The sequence below is a fragment of the Oncorhynchus gorbuscha genome, linkage group LG16 (assembly GCF_021184085.1).
Source record: "Oncorhynchus gorbuscha isolate QuinsamMale2020 ecotype Even-year linkage group LG16, OgorEven_v1.0, whole genome shotgun sequence".
In the NCBI taxonomy this organism is placed as follows: Eukaryota; Metazoa; Chordata; class Actinopteri; order Salmoniformes; family Salmonidae; genus Oncorhynchus; species Oncorhynchus gorbuscha.
The window spans coordinates 79,490,009-79,509,505 of record NC_060188.1 but is presented as its reverse complement, the minus strand read 5'-3'; the positions used below and the strand labels follow the sequence as shown (position 1 = coordinate 79,509,505).

The 19,497-nt window shown below is 52.1% G+C and overlaps 1 protein-coding gene across 3 annotated transcripts in view; it reads left to right on the top strand.

Moving 5' to 3' along the window:
• The window catches only part of tnksa (tankyrase, TRF1-interacting ankyrin-related ADP-ribose polymerase a), a 175,574-nt gene that overhangs the window by 136,407 nt on the left and 19,670 nt on the right, over nucleotides 1-19,497 (top strand). For all 3 annotated transcript variants that reach the window (XM_046304579.1, XM_046304580.1, XM_046304581.1), the window contains 12 exons: nucleotides 47-141; nucleotides 314-380; nucleotides 1,043-1,229; nucleotides 1,432-1,553; nucleotides 1,630-1,721; nucleotides 1,826-1,904; nucleotides 5,661-5,832; nucleotides 6,281-6,360; nucleotides 7,415-7,560; nucleotides 9,609-9,774; nucleotides 11,381-11,600; nucleotides 17,422-17,531. In XM_046304579.1, the coding sequence (XP_046160535.1) occupies nucleotides 47-141; nucleotides 314-380; nucleotides 1,043-1,229; nucleotides 1,432-1,553; nucleotides 1,630-1,721; nucleotides 1,826-1,904; nucleotides 5,661-5,832; nucleotides 6,281-6,360; nucleotides 7,415-7,560; nucleotides 9,609-9,774; nucleotides 11,381-11,600; nucleotides 17,422-17,531 (1,536 nt within the window). The remainder of the gene's footprint in view (nucleotides 1-46; nucleotides 142-313; nucleotides 381-1,042; nucleotides 1,230-1,431; nucleotides 1,554-1,629; nucleotides 1,722-1,825; nucleotides 1,905-5,660; nucleotides 5,833-6,280; nucleotides 6,361-7,414; nucleotides 7,561-9,608; nucleotides 9,775-11,380; nucleotides 11,601-17,421; nucleotides 17,532-19,497) is intronic.

Below are 19,497 nucleotides of genomic sequence, written 5' to 3'. Positions count from 1 at the left end.
TCCTTGTCTTATTCTGATTATTCTCTCTCGCTTTTCTCCTCTGTAGTCCACCCCTCTCCACCTGGCTGCAGGGTACAACCGGGTCAGAATAGTCCAGCTCCTACTACAGCACGGTGCCGACGTACATGCGAAGGACAAAGGGTAAGTGTGTTTGTTGTTTGCCATGTGTCGTGTCCCCCCCAATGTTTTTGAAATGTTGAGTTCACACTTCATTGACCTCCTTACCTAACTAACTGAGCTGTTCAGTACACAGATATACAAAGTCTGTTTCGTATGTGAATGAATGTGGTCTATGTGGGCCTCTCACCCTCAGGGGTCTGGTTCCTCTCCATAATGCCTGTTCCTATGGTCACTACGAAGTGACAGAGCTGCTGCTGAAGGTAAGAAATGCAGCATTTCTAGTCGCCTCTGCTGCTTCGTGTGTGTCCTGGCATGCTTGTTATGGTGTGGCTGTTGAACTCAGTTGGTAGAGCATGATGCTAGCAACGCCAGGACAGTGGGTTTGGTTCCTGGGACCACCCATACTTCAAATGTATGCATGCATGACTGTAAGTTGCTTTGGATAAAAGCCTCTGTTAAATGGCATATGTTATGAAAGTGAGAATCCTTTAGCTCAGAGGCTATAGAGCCCTCAAATTAAACTCTGGACCACGAAGCCAGTTCCACTGCTTTTTTTTCTCCATTGTTCCCCTCAAACCAGGGACTGATTTTAGCCCTCATAATCAGGTTGAACAGGAAACCAGCAGGCTCCTGGGTTCCTTTGACAGAAAACTCAGACTTTTTTCACTTCTTGTCTGAGTTGGTCTTTAAGTCTCAAGACTGACTGGCTAGTTTACGGGAAGTCCTCATCACTCACCTGATGTTTGATGTCAGATATCACGTGAGTGCTGCGGTAACACCTGAGTCGTAACGCCTCAATGAAAAGTTCAGCGAAATCTTTGCTCTTATTGGACTAGTTTCAAAAAAAACATTTTCACCTACCTGCCACTTTCTTTCCTTTACAATATCGATTGTGTCTAACATCCCTCTCTGTTTCCTGTAGCACGGAGCGTGTGTTAATGCCATGGACCTGTGGCAGTTCACCCCTCTCCACGAAGCTGCCTCGAAGAACCGCGTGGAGGTGTGTTCTCTGCTGCTGAGCCACGGGGCTGACCCCTCCCTGGTCAACTGTCACGGGAAGAGTGCTGTGGACATGGCCCCCACCCCAGAGCTCAAAGAGAGACTCGCCTGTGAGAACAGCATCTTCTCTCACACACTGACACACAAACACACACACTGTCACACAGGCCCACACAATACACTCACATGCACATGCATACCAACATGGTCACACTGGTATTATAGTTTGTCCCTCCAATAAAATGTTTTGGGTTGTGTGTGTAACTGTTTGGATGACATTGTCTTTCTCTCCGCACTGTGTGTGTTCTGCAGATGAGTTTAAGGGTCACTCTCTGCTCCAGGCAGCGCGGGAGGCAGACATGGCCAAGGCCAAGAAGACCCTTGCTCTAGAGATTATCAACTTCAAACACCCACAGACCCACGAGACAGCACTGGTAAGACACACACACTACACACACCACACACACCACACAGGGCTACAGTGTTAAATGAACTCCTCTTGTGTTGCAGCACTGTTCAGTGGCCTCTCCTCACCCCAAGCGGAAGCAGGTCACAGAGCTGCTGTTACGTAAAGGTGCCAACGTCAACGAGAAGAACAAGGAGTGAGTGTCTTCCTGTTTACCTGACCTCTGTCTGACCTCATCCCCTAACCACTTATGTCATGACTATGTGGACTCAAACCTGTGGGTGCGTTTTGTTGCTGCAGCTTCATGACTCCCCTACACGTGGCTGCTGAGAGGGCACACAATGACATCATGGAGGTGTTGCAGAAACATGGAGCAAAGGTACAGAATTGACCTCACCCATCCATCCATCCCTTCACCCATCCTCACCCATCCATCCTTTCACCCATCCATCCCTTCACCCATCCTCACCCATCCATCCCTTCACCCATCCTCACCCATCCATCCCTTCACCCATCCTCACCCACCCAACCATCCCTTCACCCATCCTCACTCATCCATCCCTTCACCCATCCATCCATCCCTTCACCCATCCTCACCCATCCATCCATCCCTTCACCCATTCTCACCCATCCTCACTCATCCATCCCTTCACCCATCCATCCATCCCTTCACCCATCCATCCATCCCTTCACCCATCCTCACCCATCCATCCCTTCACCCATCCATCCCTTCACCCATCCATCCCTTCACCCATCCATCCCTTCACCCATCCACACCCATCCATCCATCCCTTCACCCAATCCGAGTGTAAATCTGAGCCATTTGATTGAAACCAAACCCTGGGAGGCATGATGTTTCTCTAACTAACTACCCAAAGACAGAGAGTTTTGTCTTCCCAGTGTCGGGTGGCAATCTGAAGTCACCAGTTTTGGAGCTGAATCGCGTATAGTATTACTTAACGCACCAACAGTCTGGACAGCGGGAAAAGACTGTCTGGTTCTGAGAGCTCCATCAGATAAGAATGACCTAATGGAGTGAGTGTTCAGAGCCTGCCATTCCCCCTGAAGATCTCACCTTAACAGGCTGTCCTCTGATGCAGGCCTGGGGCAAGACACACACCAGGTGTACACTGTTTAAAGCCAGACAGCCACTAAAGAGAATCCTCTTGATATCTTTCCTTGATAGATTTATTTCAATAGTGTTAGTGTTGTATGTTTTATATTGCTTTCTAAAGAAACACGGCCGAGACAGACATGAGAGGCTCTGTGGTGCTTTTGACAGCAGCGTTCGTTGAGCAGCTATCCAGAAAAGAGAAGCCTCTACACACAGTGGTCCTTTAACTGCCATGTCTGGCTTGTCCTTCCAAAGTCATGAGTGCAGGTAGCTATCCCCCACAGAGACCCAGCACTAGTTAGCTGGGTAGGGAGCATGACAGAGGGAACAGACATCCAAAGTAAACATTATTCACCTCAGCCATCCATCCCTTCAGCCATCCATCCCTTCAGCCATTCATCCCTTCAGCCATTCACCCATCCTCAGCCATCCATCCATTCACCCATCCTCAGCCATCCATCCCTTCAGCCACCCATCCTTAGCAATCTAGCCCTTCAGCCATCCATCCCTTCACCCATCCTCAGCCACCCATCTTCAGCCATCCTCAGCCATACATACCTTCATCCATCCATCCCTTCAGCCATACATACCTTCACCCATCCTCAGCCACCCATCTTCAGCCATCCTCAGCCATACATACCTTCATCCATCCATCCCTTCAGCCATACATACCTTCACCCATCCTCAGCCACCCATCTTCAGCCATCCTCAGCCATACATACCTTCAGCCATCCATCCCTTCAGCCATCCTCAGCCATACATACAGTGCCTTGCGAAAGTATTCGGCCCCCTTGAACTTTGCGACCTTTTGCCACATTTCAGGCTTCAAACATAAAGATATAAAACTGTATTTTTTTGTGAAGAATCAACAACAAGTGGGACACAATCATGAAGTGGAACGACATTTATTGGATATTTCAAACTTTTTTAACAAATCAAAAACTGGAAAATTGGGCATGTAAAATTATTCAGCCCCTTTACTTTCAGTGCAGCAAACTCTCTCCAGAAGTTCAGTGAGGATCTCTGAATGATCCAATGTTGACCTAAATGACTAATGATGATAAATACAATCCACCTGTGTGTAATCAAGTCTCCGTATATAAATGCACCTGCACTGTGATAGTCTCAGAGGTCCATTAAAAGCGCAGAGAGCATCATGAAGAACAAGGAACACACCAGGCAGGTCCGAGATACTGTTGTGAAGAAGTTTAAAGCCGGATTTGGATACAAAAAGATTTCCCAAGCTTTAAACATCCCAAGGAGCACTGCAAGCGATAATATTGAAATGGAAGGAGTATCAGACCACTGCAAAACTACCAAGACCTGGCTGTCCCTCTAAACTTTCAGCTCATACAAGGAGAAGACTGATCAGAGATGCAGCCAAGAGGCCCATGATCACTCTGGATGAACTGCAGAGATCTACAGCTGAGGTGGGAGACTGTCCATAGGACAACAATCAGTCGTATATTGCACAAATCTGGCCTTTATGGAAGAGTGGCAAGAAGAAAGCCATTTCTTAAAGATATCCATAAAAAGTGTAGATTAAAGTTTGCCACAAGCCACCTGGGAGACACACCAAACATGTGGAAGAAGGTGCTCTGGTCAGATGAAACCAAAATTTAACTTTTTGGCAACAATGCAAAACGTTATGTTTGGCGTAAAAGCAACACCCTGAACACACCATCCCCACTGTCAAACATGGTGGTGGCAGCATCATGGTTTGGGCCTGCTTTTTCTTCAGCAGGGACAGGGAAGATGGTTAAAATTGATGGGAAGCTGGATGGAACCAAATACAGGACCATTCTGGAAGAAAACCTGATGGAGTCTGCAAAAGACCTGAGACTGGGACGGAGATTTTTGTCTTCCAACAAGACAATGATCCAAAACATAAAGCAAAATCTACAATGGAATGGTTCAAAAATAAACATATCCAGGTGTTAGAATGGCCAAGTCAAAGTCCAGACCTGAATCCAATCAAGAATCTGTGGAAAGAACTGAAAACTGCTGTTCACAAATGCTCTCCATCCAACCTCACTGAGCTCGAGCTGTTTTGCAAGGAGGAATGGGAAGAAATTTCAGTCTCTCGATGTGCAAAACTGATAGAGACATACCCCAAGCGACTTACAGCTGTAATCGCAGCAAAAGGTGGCGCTACAAAGTATTAACTTAAGGGGGCTGAATCATTTTGCACGCCCAATTTTTCAGTTTTTGATTTGTTAAAAAAGTTTGAAATATCCAATAAATGTCGTTCCACTTCATGATTGTGTCCCACTTGTTGTTGATTCTTCACAAAAAAATAGTTTTATATCTTTATGTTTGAAGCCTGAAATGTGGCAAAAGGTCGCAAAGTTCAAGGGGGCCGAATACTTTCGCAAGGCACTGTACCTTCACCCATCCTCAGCCATACATCTTCAGCCATCCTCAGCCATACATCCCTTCAGCCATCCATCCCTTCAGCCATCCTCAGCCATCCATCCCTTTAGCCATCCTCAGCCATCCATCCCTTCAGCTATCCATCCCTTCAGCCATCCATCCCTTCATCCATCCTCAGCCATCCATCCCTTCACCCATCCTCAGCCATACATCTTCAGCCATCCATCAGCCATCATCCATCCTCAGCCATCCATCCCTTCAGCCATCCTCAGCCATACATCCCTTCAGCCATCTAAAGTAAACAGCAGCACATGCCTGACTGCCTGCCTGGCTGGCTGAGCAGTCAACACAGTCAAGCAGTGCCTAGTATTGGAGTTTTTCTGCTGTGCTCAGATCAGTGTGTCTGTGGGGAGCGTGGGCAGTGTGTCTGTGGGGACACATACATTTACATATGCAGTAGACCTCCCAAAAACGCTCACACACACACACACACAAAATGGATGTGCACGAAAACACACTCCCAGTTCCTGCTCGGGGCTGATAGTCTCTGAAGAGCTCTAGCAGCCTTAGGGCTCAGCTGGGGAAAATTCACTCACAGCACAGCTCAATCCCCACAACCCCTCTCCTCACTCATTCCCTGTCTCCCAGATGAATGCACTGGACACCCTGGGGCAGACAGCCCTGCACCGTGCTGCCATGGCAGGACACCTCCAGACCTGCAGGCTGCTGCTGAGCTACGGCGCAGACGCCTCCATCCTCTCACTACAGGGATTCACCGCCTCACAGATGGGCAACGAGGCCGTGCAGCAGATACTCAGTGGTACGGAGAGACAACAGAGAGAGAAGGAGAGAGACAGCAAGAGAGCGAATATATGTGTGTGCCTGACAGCTCTGAATATGTGTGGGTCAGTGGAGGCTGCTGAGGGGAGGACGGCTCATAATAATGTCTGGAAAGGAACTAATGGAACGGCATCAAACACATAGAACCCACATGTTTGATATATTTGGTACCATTCCACTGATTTCTCCAGTCATTACCACTAGACTGTCCTCCCCAATTATGGTGCCACCAACCTCCTGTGGTGTGGGTTTGTGTTTATTTACCTTTATCTCCTCTCCATTCTATTCAGACAGTCTTTGTCGGTTCCATCGCTGTGTCTTCCATGGAAAGCGACTGTGCAGTGACAGAGTGACCTTTCTGCTGGCTGGGGTTGTGTTACACTGAGACACTGGTTGGTGATTATGTGATGTTCTTTTTGCTTGCCCAGAAAATGTACCTGTGAGGACCTCTGATGTAGACTATCAACTCCTGGAGGCAGCTAAAGCTGGAGATCTGGACACTGTGAAGGTAGGATTCTCATTTAAGTGTGCGTGCGTGCGTCTGTGTGGTCCTTACTCGCTGGCATAGCTAGCTGACTCACAAGTAAAAGAAGGCTAATACACAACATGCACAGGACCCGTTGATATGGAAACTGTTATTGGATTTTCTACTACTCTTTGTCTTGGTATGTGAACTCACTGGACTGCATCACCTTCAACTCCCAACCTGCAATCAGGGGTAGACGTAACATAGTAAATGTACATCTGGGACACTCCATTAGTATGATATGTTACTTTTCTTATGGTATGTATTAATTTATGGATGTCCATCATTTCGTACATGTTAAGAATTGCCATTCGTACAATATGTTACAAATTATTTTGTATTTTATGAATGACAATTATTTTGATATGTTACAAATTATGTGGTATTTTACGAATTACAATTCTTATATGTTACGAATTGCAATTCGTACAGCGAAATGATATGTTACAAATCCAATTTGATGTGGCTAACAATAGCTAGGTGGCTAACGCTAACGTTAGGTGGCTAGGTGGCTAATGTTAGCTAGGCTAGGAGTTGGTTAGGGTTAAGAGTTAGGTTAAAGGGTTAAGGGAAGGGTTGGCTAACATGCTAAATAGTTGCAATGTAGCTAAAAAAGTAGTAAGTATTTGCATTAGCTTGAATGCTACTGTTGTCTGTGATTAAGTTTTGAACGCGCAAACTTTGGGTTGATACCCCACTTCTGTTTTTGCCTTAAGTAACCTTCAGTCATATGTAACCACACCAAACATAACATATGACTGTATCATACTAATTTGAGTGTCCCGGATTTATGTTTACCATGTTATGTCTAGTCTATGAGACCAGGCTGCAACTCAAGATATTGTAAGAATGTTTTGAAAACGTGCCATTTTCACCTCTGCTGCTTTTTCAGGTTTGATTTGATCTGCCTGTGCTGCTGTTAACTGAATTTTAGAATGGATACTGAGTGTGTTTCTCATTTTCCACTCTCACTCTCTCTGCAGACTGCTTTGCTGCTGTCGGAATGTAAAACGGTTCTCTCTCTCTCTCCTTGCAGTCATTGTGCTCTCCACAGAATGTGAATTGTCGGGACCTGGAGGGTCGTCACTCCACTCCACTGCACTTTGCCGCTGGTTACAACCGTGTGGCGGTGGTGGAGTACCTGCTGCATCATGGGGCCGATGTCCACGCGAAAGACAAGGGGTGAGTCTTTGGCTGACTGACTATCTGTCTTGCTGGTTGGCTGCCTGGCTGGCTTACTATGTGTCTGGATGGTGGTTGGCTGGCTATCGGTCTTTCTTTCTCCCTATCTGTCTGTGTGTCGCTGTCTATTAGCTCAGAAATCTGCATGTGTCTGTCTATCTCCTATGTCTACAGTGCTTTCATCTTCTCTGCTCCACCACTCCCCTGATGATATAGAATGTTATGTCTGTCTATGGTAGAAAATTACAAGATTATGTTGTAAAATACTGTTTGTGCATCGAATAAGGATTCTCTGTACTCATCTTTGTCTGTGTGGACTGAGTTGGGCCTCTGGGGCTTGGCGCTGGAAATTGATTTATGTCGGCTTGGTGATAAAACCTACAGCCTGCATCCCATAGATTGAATTGGTATTTGTGTACTATGAGGTACCAGGGAGGAGATGTCTCTTGTCTGGATAGCTGATAACAATAACCTTGTCTTATACAATTAGAACAGTCTTCACTGCAGATACTATCTGATGTGAATTATTCATTTCTTTAATACAAATCCTAACCTTTTGACCCGTTCCACACATCTGTTGTTTGTCACGTATTCAGGAGCATGTGTCTTAACTATAAAATGCCGTGGCTCAGTTCTGCTCATTGGGTTCTCAGCGATCACCTCCGGGCGATTGTTGACCAGCTCCATTATTGCAATAATGAATATCTCTCTCTCTCCGCCTTCTCTCCCTCTCTCCCCCCTTCTGTGTCGCTTTCTCCCTTCCGCCTTCTGTCTCGCTCTCTCCCTTCCGCCTTCTGTCTCGCTCTCTCCCTTCCGCCTTCTGTCTCTCTCTCTCCCTTCCGCCTTCTGTCTCTCTCTCTCCCCCTTCCCTGACTTCTGTCTCTCCCCCCTTCTGACTCTCTCTCTCTCCCCTTCTGTCTCTCTCCCCCTTCTGACTCTCTCTCTCTCCCCCGCCCTTCTGACTCTCTCTCCCTTCCGCCTTCTGACTCTCTCTCTCTCCCCACTTCTGACTCTCTCTCTCTCTCTCCCCCCTTCTGACTCTCTCTCTCTCTCTTCTCTCTCTCTCTCTCTCTCTCTCTCTCTCTCTCTCTCTCTCTCTCCCCCTCTCTGACTCTCTCTCTCTCTCTCTCTCTCTGACTCTCTCCCCCCTGACTCTCTCTCTCTCTCTCTCTCTCCCCTCCTGACTCTCTCTCTCTCTCTCCCCCCTTCTGACTCTCTCTCTCTCTCTTCCCCCTTCTGACTCTCTCTCTCTCTCTTTCCCCCTTCTGACTCTCTCTCTCTCTTTCCCCCTTCTGACTCTCTCTCTCTTTCCCCCTTCTGACTCTCTCTCTCTCTCTCTCTCTCTCTCTCTCTCTCTCTCTCTCTCTCTCTCTCTCCCCTCCTGTCTCTCTCTCTCTCTCTCTCCCCCCCTCCTGTCACTCTCTCTCTCTCTCCCCTCCTGTCTCTCTCGCTCTATCTCTCTCCCCCCTTCTGACTCTCTCTCTCTCTCTCTCTCTCTCTTCTCCCCCCTTCTGACTCTCTCTCTCTCTCCCCCTCCTGTCTCTCTCTCTCCCCCTGTCTCTCTCTCTCCCCTCCTGTCTCTCTCTATCTCTCTCTCCCTTCTGACTCTCTCTCTCCCCTCCTGTCTCTCTGTCTCTCTGTCTCTCTCTCTCTCTCTCTCTCTCTCTCTCTCTCTCTCTCTCTCTCCCCCCTTCTGACTTTGTCTCCCTCTCTGCCTCCCCATCTGTCTCTCTCTCTCTCCCCCCTTCTGACTTTGTCTCCCTCTCTGTCTCCCCATCTGTCTCCATCTCTCTCTCTCCCCTCCTGTCTCTCTCTCTCTCCCCTCTGACTTTGTCTCCCTCTCTGCCTCCCCATCTGTCTCCATCTCTCTCTCCCCTCCTGTCTCCATCTCTCTCTCTCCTCTCTCTCTCTCTCTCTCTCTCTCTCTCTCTCTCTCTCTCTCTCTCTCCCCCTTCTGTCTTTGTCTCCCTCTCTGCCTCCCCATCTGTCTCCATCTCTCTCTCCATTGATGTATCTCTCTCCATCTCTTTCTCTGTCTCTCTCTACAGAGGTCTGGTGCCCCTGCACAACGCCTGTTCTTATGGTCACTATGAGGTAGCTGAGTTGCTGGTGAGACATGGGGCGTCGGTGAACGTGGCAGACCTATGGAAGTTCACTCCTCTCCACGAGGCTGCAGCCAAGGGCAAATACGAGATCTGCAAGCTTCTCCTCAAGGTACTGTACACAACTGAACTCAGGCCTGTGGGACTACAACAGAGTTTGTCATTCAAAATATCTCTGGAGGCTATCACGTGTTCTCAACCCCTGTCTCTGTCTCTCTCTCGGTCTCTGCGTCTGTGTCTCTCTCTCTTTTTTGAGGGCTTTATTGGCATGGGAAACATAAGTTAACATTTCCAAAGCAAGTGAAGTAGATAATCAACCATACAAATGAACAGATAACATTGCACTCACATTTCCAATGGCATTATGTTGAAATAGTTAAAGTACCAAAGGGGAAAATATATAAACATAAATGTGGGTTGTATTTACAATGGTGTTTGTTCTTCACTGGTTGCCCTTTTCTTGTGGCAACAGGTCACAAATCTTGCTGCTGTGATGGCACACTGTGGTTTTTCACCAAGTAGATATGGGAGTTTATCAAAATTGGGTTTGTTTTCAAATTCTTTATGGGTCTGTGTAATCTGAGGGAAATATGTGTCTCTAATATGGTCATACATTTGGCAGGAGGTTAGGAAGTGCAGCTCAGTTTCCACCTCATTTTGTGGGCAGTGAGCACATAGCCTGTCTTACATTTACATTTAAGTCTTCTCTTGAGAGCCATGTCTGCCTATGGCGGCCTTTCTCAATAGCAAGGCTAAGCTCACTGAGTCTGTACATAGTCAAAGCTTTCCTTAAGTTTGGGTCAGTCACCGTGGTCAGGTATTCTGCCACTGTGTACTCTCTGTTTAGGGCCAAATAACTACAGTAAACTAGAATGCTATCTTTTTGTTTTGTCATGATTTGGTTGGGTCTAATTATGCTGCTGTCCTGGGGCTCTGTGGGGTCTGTGCTTGTGAACAGAGCCCCAGGACCAGCATGCTTAAGGAGCAGTTCTCCAGGTTCATCTCTCTGTAGGTGATGACTTTGTTATGGAAGGTTTGGGTTTCTCTCTCTCCTTAAATACCTTTTACAGAGAGGTACTGTAGAAAGTCATAACAGTTTAGTCATTTAATTTTATCACATGCTGATGCCCATTGGTGGTTAAAGACTGTTTATTACGGCTGAATAATAGACAGGAAAAACACTTGGGTTTTATGGCTTATTTTCATTACACCTCTGGTCATGATTTGATCACTGGAGAGAGAGAGAAGGGGGAGAGAGAGAGAAGGGGGAGAGAGCAGGATGTGTAATGTGTTCCTTCTCATCGGCATAAGCAGGGCCAGTTTATGTCTTATAAAATATGTGAAACGTGTATCTGGCTGTAAACTGAGGAGTTATTTTTGATTGCATTAGCATATAAAAATCCTAAGAGCTGCTGGAGCATCTAACTTCCCACCTCATAGTTAGTCTTCCATTAAACTTGATGCACATCACAAGAATAACCCTGCTGAATACATTTATTTTTTTTAGATTCAGAGTAATTTCAGTTCTTATCACACGCTTTCTCAACCCGTCTCCCTCTGTTTCTCACTTTGGCATTCAAGAAACCAGCAACCATGTGTTCACCAGCCCATATTCACTGCAGCAGCCAAGAGGCACAGATTTCCTAGCTTTCAATTAAAGCTATACTCACTGCTGTCCCTTAGCAATACATGACAAGCCCCTCTGCTGGTTCCCTCAGCATGGGGCAGACCCGACCAAGAAGAACCGTGATGGAAACACTCCTCTGGACCTGGTGAAGGAGGGGGACACGGACATCCAGGACCTGCTGAGAGGAGACGCTGCCCTGCTGGACGCTGCGAAGAAGGGCTGTCTGGCCCGTGTCCAGAAGCTCTGCAGCCCAGAGAACATCAACTGTAGAGACACACAGGGACGCAACTCCACCCCACTGCACCTTGCAGGTGAGACTGGTAACCAAGACATAGCCAGGGGTACATACAGACCCACCCAGTTTGACTTCTGTTTCTAAATATTAAGTTCTGTTAACAAATAACAGTGTCAGTTATACTTGTGAAAAGGGCCAGATTTGATGAATTGTTAAATGACTTGTTGAGAGACCACACAGTGTCCTGAGTAACTGGCTGAAGTAGGTCTGCCAATGTAATCTCATAGCTGAAGCTAGGTGTGATTGTAGACTCCCCCAGTGTGCCCAGATGGTCGGGCTGTGGGGCCAGTCTGCCCCCCCTGTGTCTGTGTGAAGCTGGTAGGCTGTGGCTCATTGGAGGGGGGACAACAGATGGGTGAAAGGAAGTAACAGTCACAGTAGGGAATAGATAACAGCCCCAGCCTGGGACAACAGCTGACCTAACACCATGTTTTACTACAATATAAAGACAAAGTGGCAGTGTTCTGTCAACAGCACTAAGTGCATATTATGGGATGTATTAGGTTACAAAATCCAACTTTTTAGATATAATGTTAATAATATGGTAGAGAAAGACCCCACGGAACGATTCAGAACATGAACGATCATATTTGTCTTGGTAAAATGTATTTTATAACAAAAGGATGAGATGTGAAAATAGGTCACTAAAGAGCGTTTTCAACCAGTCTGGGCAGAGTGGATGGACACCCTACAGTATGACCTCTCTAGGTGGCAGAGGACTACCCTCATCTCACATACACACAATCTATTTTTATTGATTTATTTAACTACGCAAGTCAGTTAAAAACCTATTCTTATTTACAATGATTGCCTACCCCGGCCAAACCCTCCCCTAACCTGGACGACGCTGGGCCAATTGTGAGCTGCCCTATGGGACTCCCGATCACGGCCGGGATCAAACTCTGGTCTGTAGTGACGCCTCTAACAGTGCCTTAGACTGCTGCGCCACTCAATTTCTACCACAGCTTGTTTTCATAGTTAACCTTCAGACAGCCCAGGAGAAATGAAGATGGGCTGTATGCTGACTCAGTGGTGCTTCCTGCTTGTATGGCTCCCTGCAGGGGATCCAGACATTTGGAACAACACATAAATAATCAGAACATTTAAAACTCTATAAATATCAATTCAAAAATAAGACTCATAAATATCCAAAAGAAGTAACAAAGACCAATAGAAACAAATTGTAGTATGTAAATACAAATAAAAAAGGGAATCAGATTATTACACTATTACCCTATTGCTAACAGAAAACACAAATACAACTAAATTGCACAAATCCTATATCACACAAATACACAAATAGAATAACACACTTATAAAGAAGAGAACATGATTGTTGCACTTCAAACAAGAAATACACAAGCTAAATTGCACTAGTACTGTACAAAGTTACTGGTCCCCTGCTCCCCCTACCTCGGGCTTCCAGTGGGGAGACATGAGGTCAATAATGTTGATTAGACTAAGTCCTGGAGGGGAGAGAAGCAGAGGAGTAATGTGGAGGAGCGGTGCAGAGAGGAGCTCTGCAGAGGGGCAGAGAGGAGCTCTGCAGAGGGGCAGAGAGGAGCTGTGCAGAGGGGCAGAGAGGAGCTGTGCAGAGGGGCAGAGAGGAGCTGTGCAGAGGGGCAGAGAGGAGCTGTGCAGAGGGGCAGAGAGGAGCGGTGCAGAGAGGAGCTGTGCAGAGGGGCAGAGAGGAGCTGTGCAGAGGGGCAGAGAGGAGCTGTGCAGAGGGGCAGAGAGGAGCTGTGCAGAGGGGCAGAGAGGAGCTGTGCAGAGGGGCAGAGAGGAGCTGTGCAGAGGGGCAGAGAGGAGCTGTGCAGAGGGGCAGAGAGGAGCTGTGCAGAGGGGCAGAGGAGGTGCAGAGGGGCAGGGAGCTGTGCAGAGGGGCAGAGCTGTGCAGAGGGGCAGAGAGGAGAGGGGCAGAGAGGAGCTGTGCAGAGGGGCGGGGCAGAGGGCAGGAGCTGTGCAGAGGGGCAGAGAGGAGCTGTGCAGAGGGGCAGAGAGGAGCTGTGCAGTGCAGAGGGGCAGAGAGCTGTGCAGAGGGGCAGAGAGGAGCTGTGCAGAGGGGCAGAGGGGCAGGAGCTGTGCAGAGGGGCAGAGGCTGTGCTGTGCAGAGGGGCAGAGAGGAGCTGTGCAGAGGGGCAGAGAGGAGCTGTGCAGAGGGGGGCAGAGAGGAGCTGTGCAGAGGGGCAGAGAGGAGCTGTGCAGAGGGGCAGAGAGGAGCTGTGCAGAGGGGCAGAGAGGAGCTGTGCAGAGGGGCAGAGAGGAGCTGTGCAGAGGGGCAGAGAGGAGCTGTGCAGAGGGGCAGAGAGCTGTGCAGAGAGCTGTGCAGAGGGGCAGAGAGGAGCTGTGCAGAGGGGCAGAGAGGAGCTGTGCAGAGGGGCAGAGAGGAGCTGTGCAGAGGGGCAGCAGAGAGGAGCTGTGCAGAGGGGCAGAGAGGAGCGGGGCAGAGAGGAGCGGGCAGAGAGAGCTGTGCAGAGGGGCAGAGAGGGGCAGCAGAGAGGAGCGGGCAGAGAGGAGCTGTGCAGGGGGCAGAGAGGAGCGGGGAGCAGAGGCAGCAGAGGGGCAGCCAGAGGGGCAGAGAGGAGCAGAGGGGCAGGGCAGAGAGGAGCCGGGCAGAGAGGAGCGGTGCAGGAGAGAGGGGCAGAGAGGAGCGGTGCAGAGGGGCAGAGAGGGGCAGGGAGAGAGGAGAGAGAGGAGCCGGGGGCAGAGAGGAGCAGAGGGGCAGCAGAGGAGCTGGCAGAGAGGAGCCGGGCAGAGGGGAGCGGGCAGAGAGGAGCCGGGCAGGAGGAGCAGGGAGCCGGGCAGAGGGAGCAGGGCAGGAGCCGGGCAGAGGAGGGGCAGAGAAGAGCCGGGCAGAGAAGAGCCGAGCAGAGAGGAGCCGGGCAGAGAGGAGCCGGGCAGAGGGGAGCCGGGCAGAGAGGAGCCGGGCAGAGAGGAGCCGGGCAGAGAGGAGCCGGGCAGAGAGGAGCCGGGCAGAGAGGAGCCGGGCAGAGAGGAGCCGGGCAGAGAGGAGCCGAACAGAGAGGAGCCGGGCAGAGGGGGGCAGGGCAGAGAGGAGCGGTGCAGAGGGGCAGAGAGGAGCGGTGCAGAGGGGCAGAGAGGAGCTGTGCAGAGGGGCAGAGAGGAGCAGAGAGAGAGGGGCAGAGGGGAGCGGTGCAGAGAGGAGCTGTGCAGAGGGGCAGAGCAGAGAGGAGCAGAGGAGCTGTGCAGAGGGGCAGAGAGGGGCAGAGAGGAGCTGTGCAGAGGGGTAGAGAGGGGCAGAGAGGAGCTGTGCAGAGGGGCAGAGAGGAGCGGTGCAGAGGGGCAGAGAGGAGCGGTGCAGAGGGGCAGAGAGGGGCAGAGAGGAGCGGTGCAGAGGGGCAGAGAGGAGCGGTGCAGAGGGGCAGAGAGGGGCAGAGAGGAGCGGTGCAGAGGGGCAGAGAGGGGCAGAGAGGAGCGGTGCAGAGGGGCAGAGAGGGGCAGAGAGGAGAGGTGCAGAGAGGAGCGGTGCAGAGAGGAGCTGTGCAGAGGGGCAGAGAGGAGCGGTGCAGAGAGGAGCTGTGCAGAGGGGCAGAGAGGAGCTGTGCAGAGAGGAGCGGGGCAGAGAGGGGCAGAGAGGAGCGGTGCAGAGGGGCAGAGAGGAGCGGGGCAGAGAGGAGCCGGGCAGAGAGGAGCGGGGCAGAGAGGAGCCGGGCAGAGAGGAGCCGGGCAGAGAGGAGCCGGGCAGAGAGGAGCAGAGAGGAGCGGGCAGAGAGAGAGAGGAGCGGGCAGAGGGAGGGGCAGCCGGGCAGAGAGGAGAGAGGAGCGGGGCAGAGCGGTGCAGAGAGGAGCCGGACAGAGAGGAGCAGAGGGGAGCCGGGCAGAGATGAGCCGGGCAGAGAAGAGCCGTGCAGAGAAGAGCCGAACAGAGATGAGCCGGGCAGAGAAGAGCCGTGCAGAGAGGAGCCGAACAGAGAGGAGCCGGGCAGAGAGGAGCCGGGCAGAGAGGAGCCGGGCAGAGAGGAGCCGGGCAGAGAAGAGCCGTGCAGAGAAGAGCCGAACAGAGAGGAGCCGGGCAGAGGGGGGCAGGGCAGCGGTGCAGGGGGCAGAGAGGAGCGGTGCAGAGGGGCAGAGGAGCTGTGCAGAGGGCAGAGAGGAGCAGAGAGGAGGGGGGGCAGAGAGGAGCGGGCAGCAGAGAGGAGCGGGGCAGAGAGGAGCGGGGCAGGTGCAGAGAGGGAGCGGGGCAGAGAGGAGCGGGGCAGAGAGGAGCCGGGCAGAGAGGAGCAGGGAGGAGGAGCGGTGCAGAGGGGAGGAGCGGTGCGAGGAACCGGGCAGGGGCAGGGAGGAGCGGTGCAGAGGGGCAGAGGAGCGGGGCAGAGAGGAGCGGGGCAGAGAGGAGCGGGGCAGAGAGGGGCAGAGAGAGGAGCGGTGCAGAGAGGAGCGGTGCAGAGGGGCAGAGAGGAGCGGGGCAGAGAGGAGCGGTGCAGAGGGGCAGGGAGGAGCAGAGAGGAGCAGAGGGGCAGGAGCGGTGCAGAGAGGAGCGGTGCAGAGGGGCAGGGAGCGGTGCAGAGAGGAGCGGTGCAGAGAGGAGCGGTGCAGAGGGGCAGGGAGGAGCGGTGCAGAGAGGAGCGGTGCAGAGAGGAGCGGTGCAGAGGGGCAGGGAGGAGCGGTGCAGAGAGGAGCGGTGCAGAGGGGCAGGGAGGAGCGGTGCAGAGAGGAGCGGTGCAGGAGCGGTGCAGAGAGGAGCGGTGCAGAGAGGGAGGAGCGGTGCAGAGAGGAGCGGTGCAGAGAGGAGCGGTGCAGAGGGGCAGGGAGGAGCGGTGCAGAGAGGAGCGGTGCAGAGGGGCAGGGAGGAGCGGTGCAGAGAGGAGCGGTGCAGAGAGGAGCGGTGCAGAGGGGCAGGGAGGAGCGGTGCAGAGAGGAGCGGTGCAGAGAGGAGCGGTGCAGAGAGGAGCGGTGCAGAGAGGAGCGGGGCAGAGAGGAGCTGTGCAGAGGGGCAGAGAGGAGCGGTGCAGAGAGGAGCTGTGCAGAGGGGCAGAGAGGAGCTGTGCAGAGAGGAGCGGGGCAGAGAGGGGCAGAGAGGAGCGGTGCAGGGAGGAGCTGGGCAGAGAGGAGCGGGGCAGAGAGGAGCGGGGCAGGGAGGAGCTGGGCAGAGAGGAGCGGGGCAGAGAGGAGCGGGGCAGGGAGGAGCTGGGCAGAGAGGAGCGGGGCAGAGAGGAGCGGGGCAGGGAGGAGCTGGGCAGAGAGGAGCGGTGCAGAGAGGAGCGGGGCAGAGAGGAGCGGGGCAGAGAGGAGCGGGGCAGGGAGGAGCTGGGCAGAGAGGAGCGGTGCAGAAGGGCAGAGAGGAGCGGTGCAGAGAGGAGCTGGGCAGAGAGGAGCGGTGCAGAAGGGCAGAGAGGAGCGGTGCAGAGAGGAGCTGGGCAGAGAGGAGCGGTGCAGAAGGGCAGAGAGGAGCGGTGCAGAAGGGCAGGAGGAGCGGTGCAGAAGGGCAGAGAGGAGCGGTGCAGAGAGGAGCTGGGCAGAGAGGAGCGGTGGAAGGGCAGAGAGGAGCGGTGCAGAAGGGCAGAGAGGAGCGGTGCAGAAGGGCAGAGAGGAGCGGTGCAGAGGGGAGCGGTGCAGAGAGGGGCTCAGGGTGGAGAAGAGGCCTCATCACACAACGGCAGAACTGTATTTTTTGTCTCTATTTCTGCTCAATTTCTTACAAAATAAATTACTGCAGTGGCATAGGGTCACTCTATGAAGCTGAGCTTGTTTAACACATTGAAAGAATAGTGAAAAGAAAAGAGGGAGAAAGAGGCAGAGAGGGATTGAGATAGAACACCAGCCATATGGTGCCACGCTATATTAACCCATTGTGTGTTTGCTTCCACCCCCACCAGCTGGCTACAATAACCTGGAGGTAGCAGAATACCTGCTGGAGCATGGAGCTGATGTCAACGCCCAGGACAAGGGGGGCCTCATCCCCCTCCACAACGCTGCCTCTTATGGGGTTAGTAACTCACCTCCTCCCTCTCTTCTCCATCCCATGGAACAAGTATTCACTACTTTATTATTTCCAACACCAGAATAGTTTACTGAGCCAATCAGCTCCTCTCTACTCCGGTTCCCCCACATAGCCTCTCTGTGCTTCCCCCACATAGCCTCTCTGTGCTTCCCCCACATAGCCTCTCTGTGCTTCCCTCACATAGCCTCTCTGTGCTTCCCCCACATAGCCTCTCTGTGCTTCCCCCACATAGCCTCTCTGTGCTTCCCCCACATAGCCTCTCTGTGCTTCCTCCTTATGACAAACACAATTTGTTGTGTTCCTGAGTGTATTGAGGCATTGTGGCGTGTGTGTAAATGGTGTGATGTAGAGGTCCCTCCAAGGCTGAAGGGGCTCATAAAGTTTTCATGTGACACTATGTTTCATAGTTAATTTTGTAAGGAACCCTGGCGTCTCCTAGTGAGGGAGACTTAGTGGAAACACTGGCTGATATGGAGATAATACTGAGTGGTCACAAAGGAATTGAGAGAGACAGAGCACAGCAGCACTGACAGTAAACACTATCTAGTCTACAGTAAATCAAATAGGCCAAGTAACTGATCAAGCCTCAACCAAGCCCTCTCCCAACCTAACCAAGCCCTCTCCCAACCTAACCAAGCCCTCTCCCAACCGAACCAAGCCCTCTCCCAACCTGACCAAGCCCTCTCCCAACCTGACCAAGCCCTCTCCCAACCTAACCAAGCCCTCTCCCAACCGAACCAAGCCCTCTCCCAAACGAACCAAGCCCTCTCCCAATCGAACCAAACCCTCTCCCAACCGAACCAAGCCCTCTCCCAACCTGACCAAGCCCTCTCCCAATCGAACCAAACCCTCTCCCAATCGAACCAAACCCTCTCCCAACCTGACCAAGCCCTCTCCCAACCTGACCAAGCCCTCTCCCAACCTGACCAAGTCCTCGTCCAACCCGACCAAGCCCTCTCCCAACCGAACCAAGCTCTCTCCCAACCGAACCAAGCCCTCTCCCAACCTGACCAAGCCCTCGTCCAACCAAACCAAGCCCTCGTCCAACCAAACCAAGCCCTCGTCCAACCAAACCAAGCCCTCGTCCAACCGAACCAAGCCCTCTCCCAACCGAACCAAGCCCTCTCCCAACCTGACCAAGCCCTCTCCCAACCCGACCAAGCCCTCTCCCAACCCGACCAAGCCCTCTCCCAACCCAACCAAGCCCTCTCCCAACCCAACCAAGCCCTCTCCCAACCCAACCAAGCCCTCTCCCAACCTGAACAAGCCCTCTCCCAACCTGACCAAGCCCTCTCCCAACCAAACCAAGCCCTCTCCCAACCGAACCAAGCCCTCTCCCAACCTGACCAAGCCCTCGTCCAACCAAACCAAGCCCTCTCCCAACCTAACCAAGCCCTCTCCCAACCTAACCAAGCCCTCTCCCAACCTAACCAAGCCCTCTCCCAACCGAACCAAACCCTCTCCCAACCGAAACAAGCCCTCTCCCAACCGACCAAGCCCTCTCCCAACCGACCCAAGCCCTCTCCCAACTGACCCAAGCCCTCTCCCAACCTGACCAAGCCCTCTCCCAACCTGACCAAGCCCTCGTCCAACCTAACCAACTCCTCTCCTCTCCCAACCTAACCAAACCCTCTCCCAACCTAACCAAACCCTCTCCCAACCTAACCCAACCTGCTCCTCCTCCTCTTGCTGCTGCTGACATAACAGTCCTGGGTTCAGTCCAGCGCCCACCCTGCTGCCCCAACCTAACCAACTCCTCTCCCAACCTAACCAAACATTCTCCCAACCGAACCAAACATTCTCCCAACCTAACCAAACCCTCTCCCAACCCAACCAAACTCTCTCCCAACCCAACCAAGCCCTCTCCCAACCAAACCCTCTCCCAACCTAACCAAGCCCTCTCCCAACCCGACCAAGCCCTCTCCCAACCCGACCAAGCCCTCTCCCAACC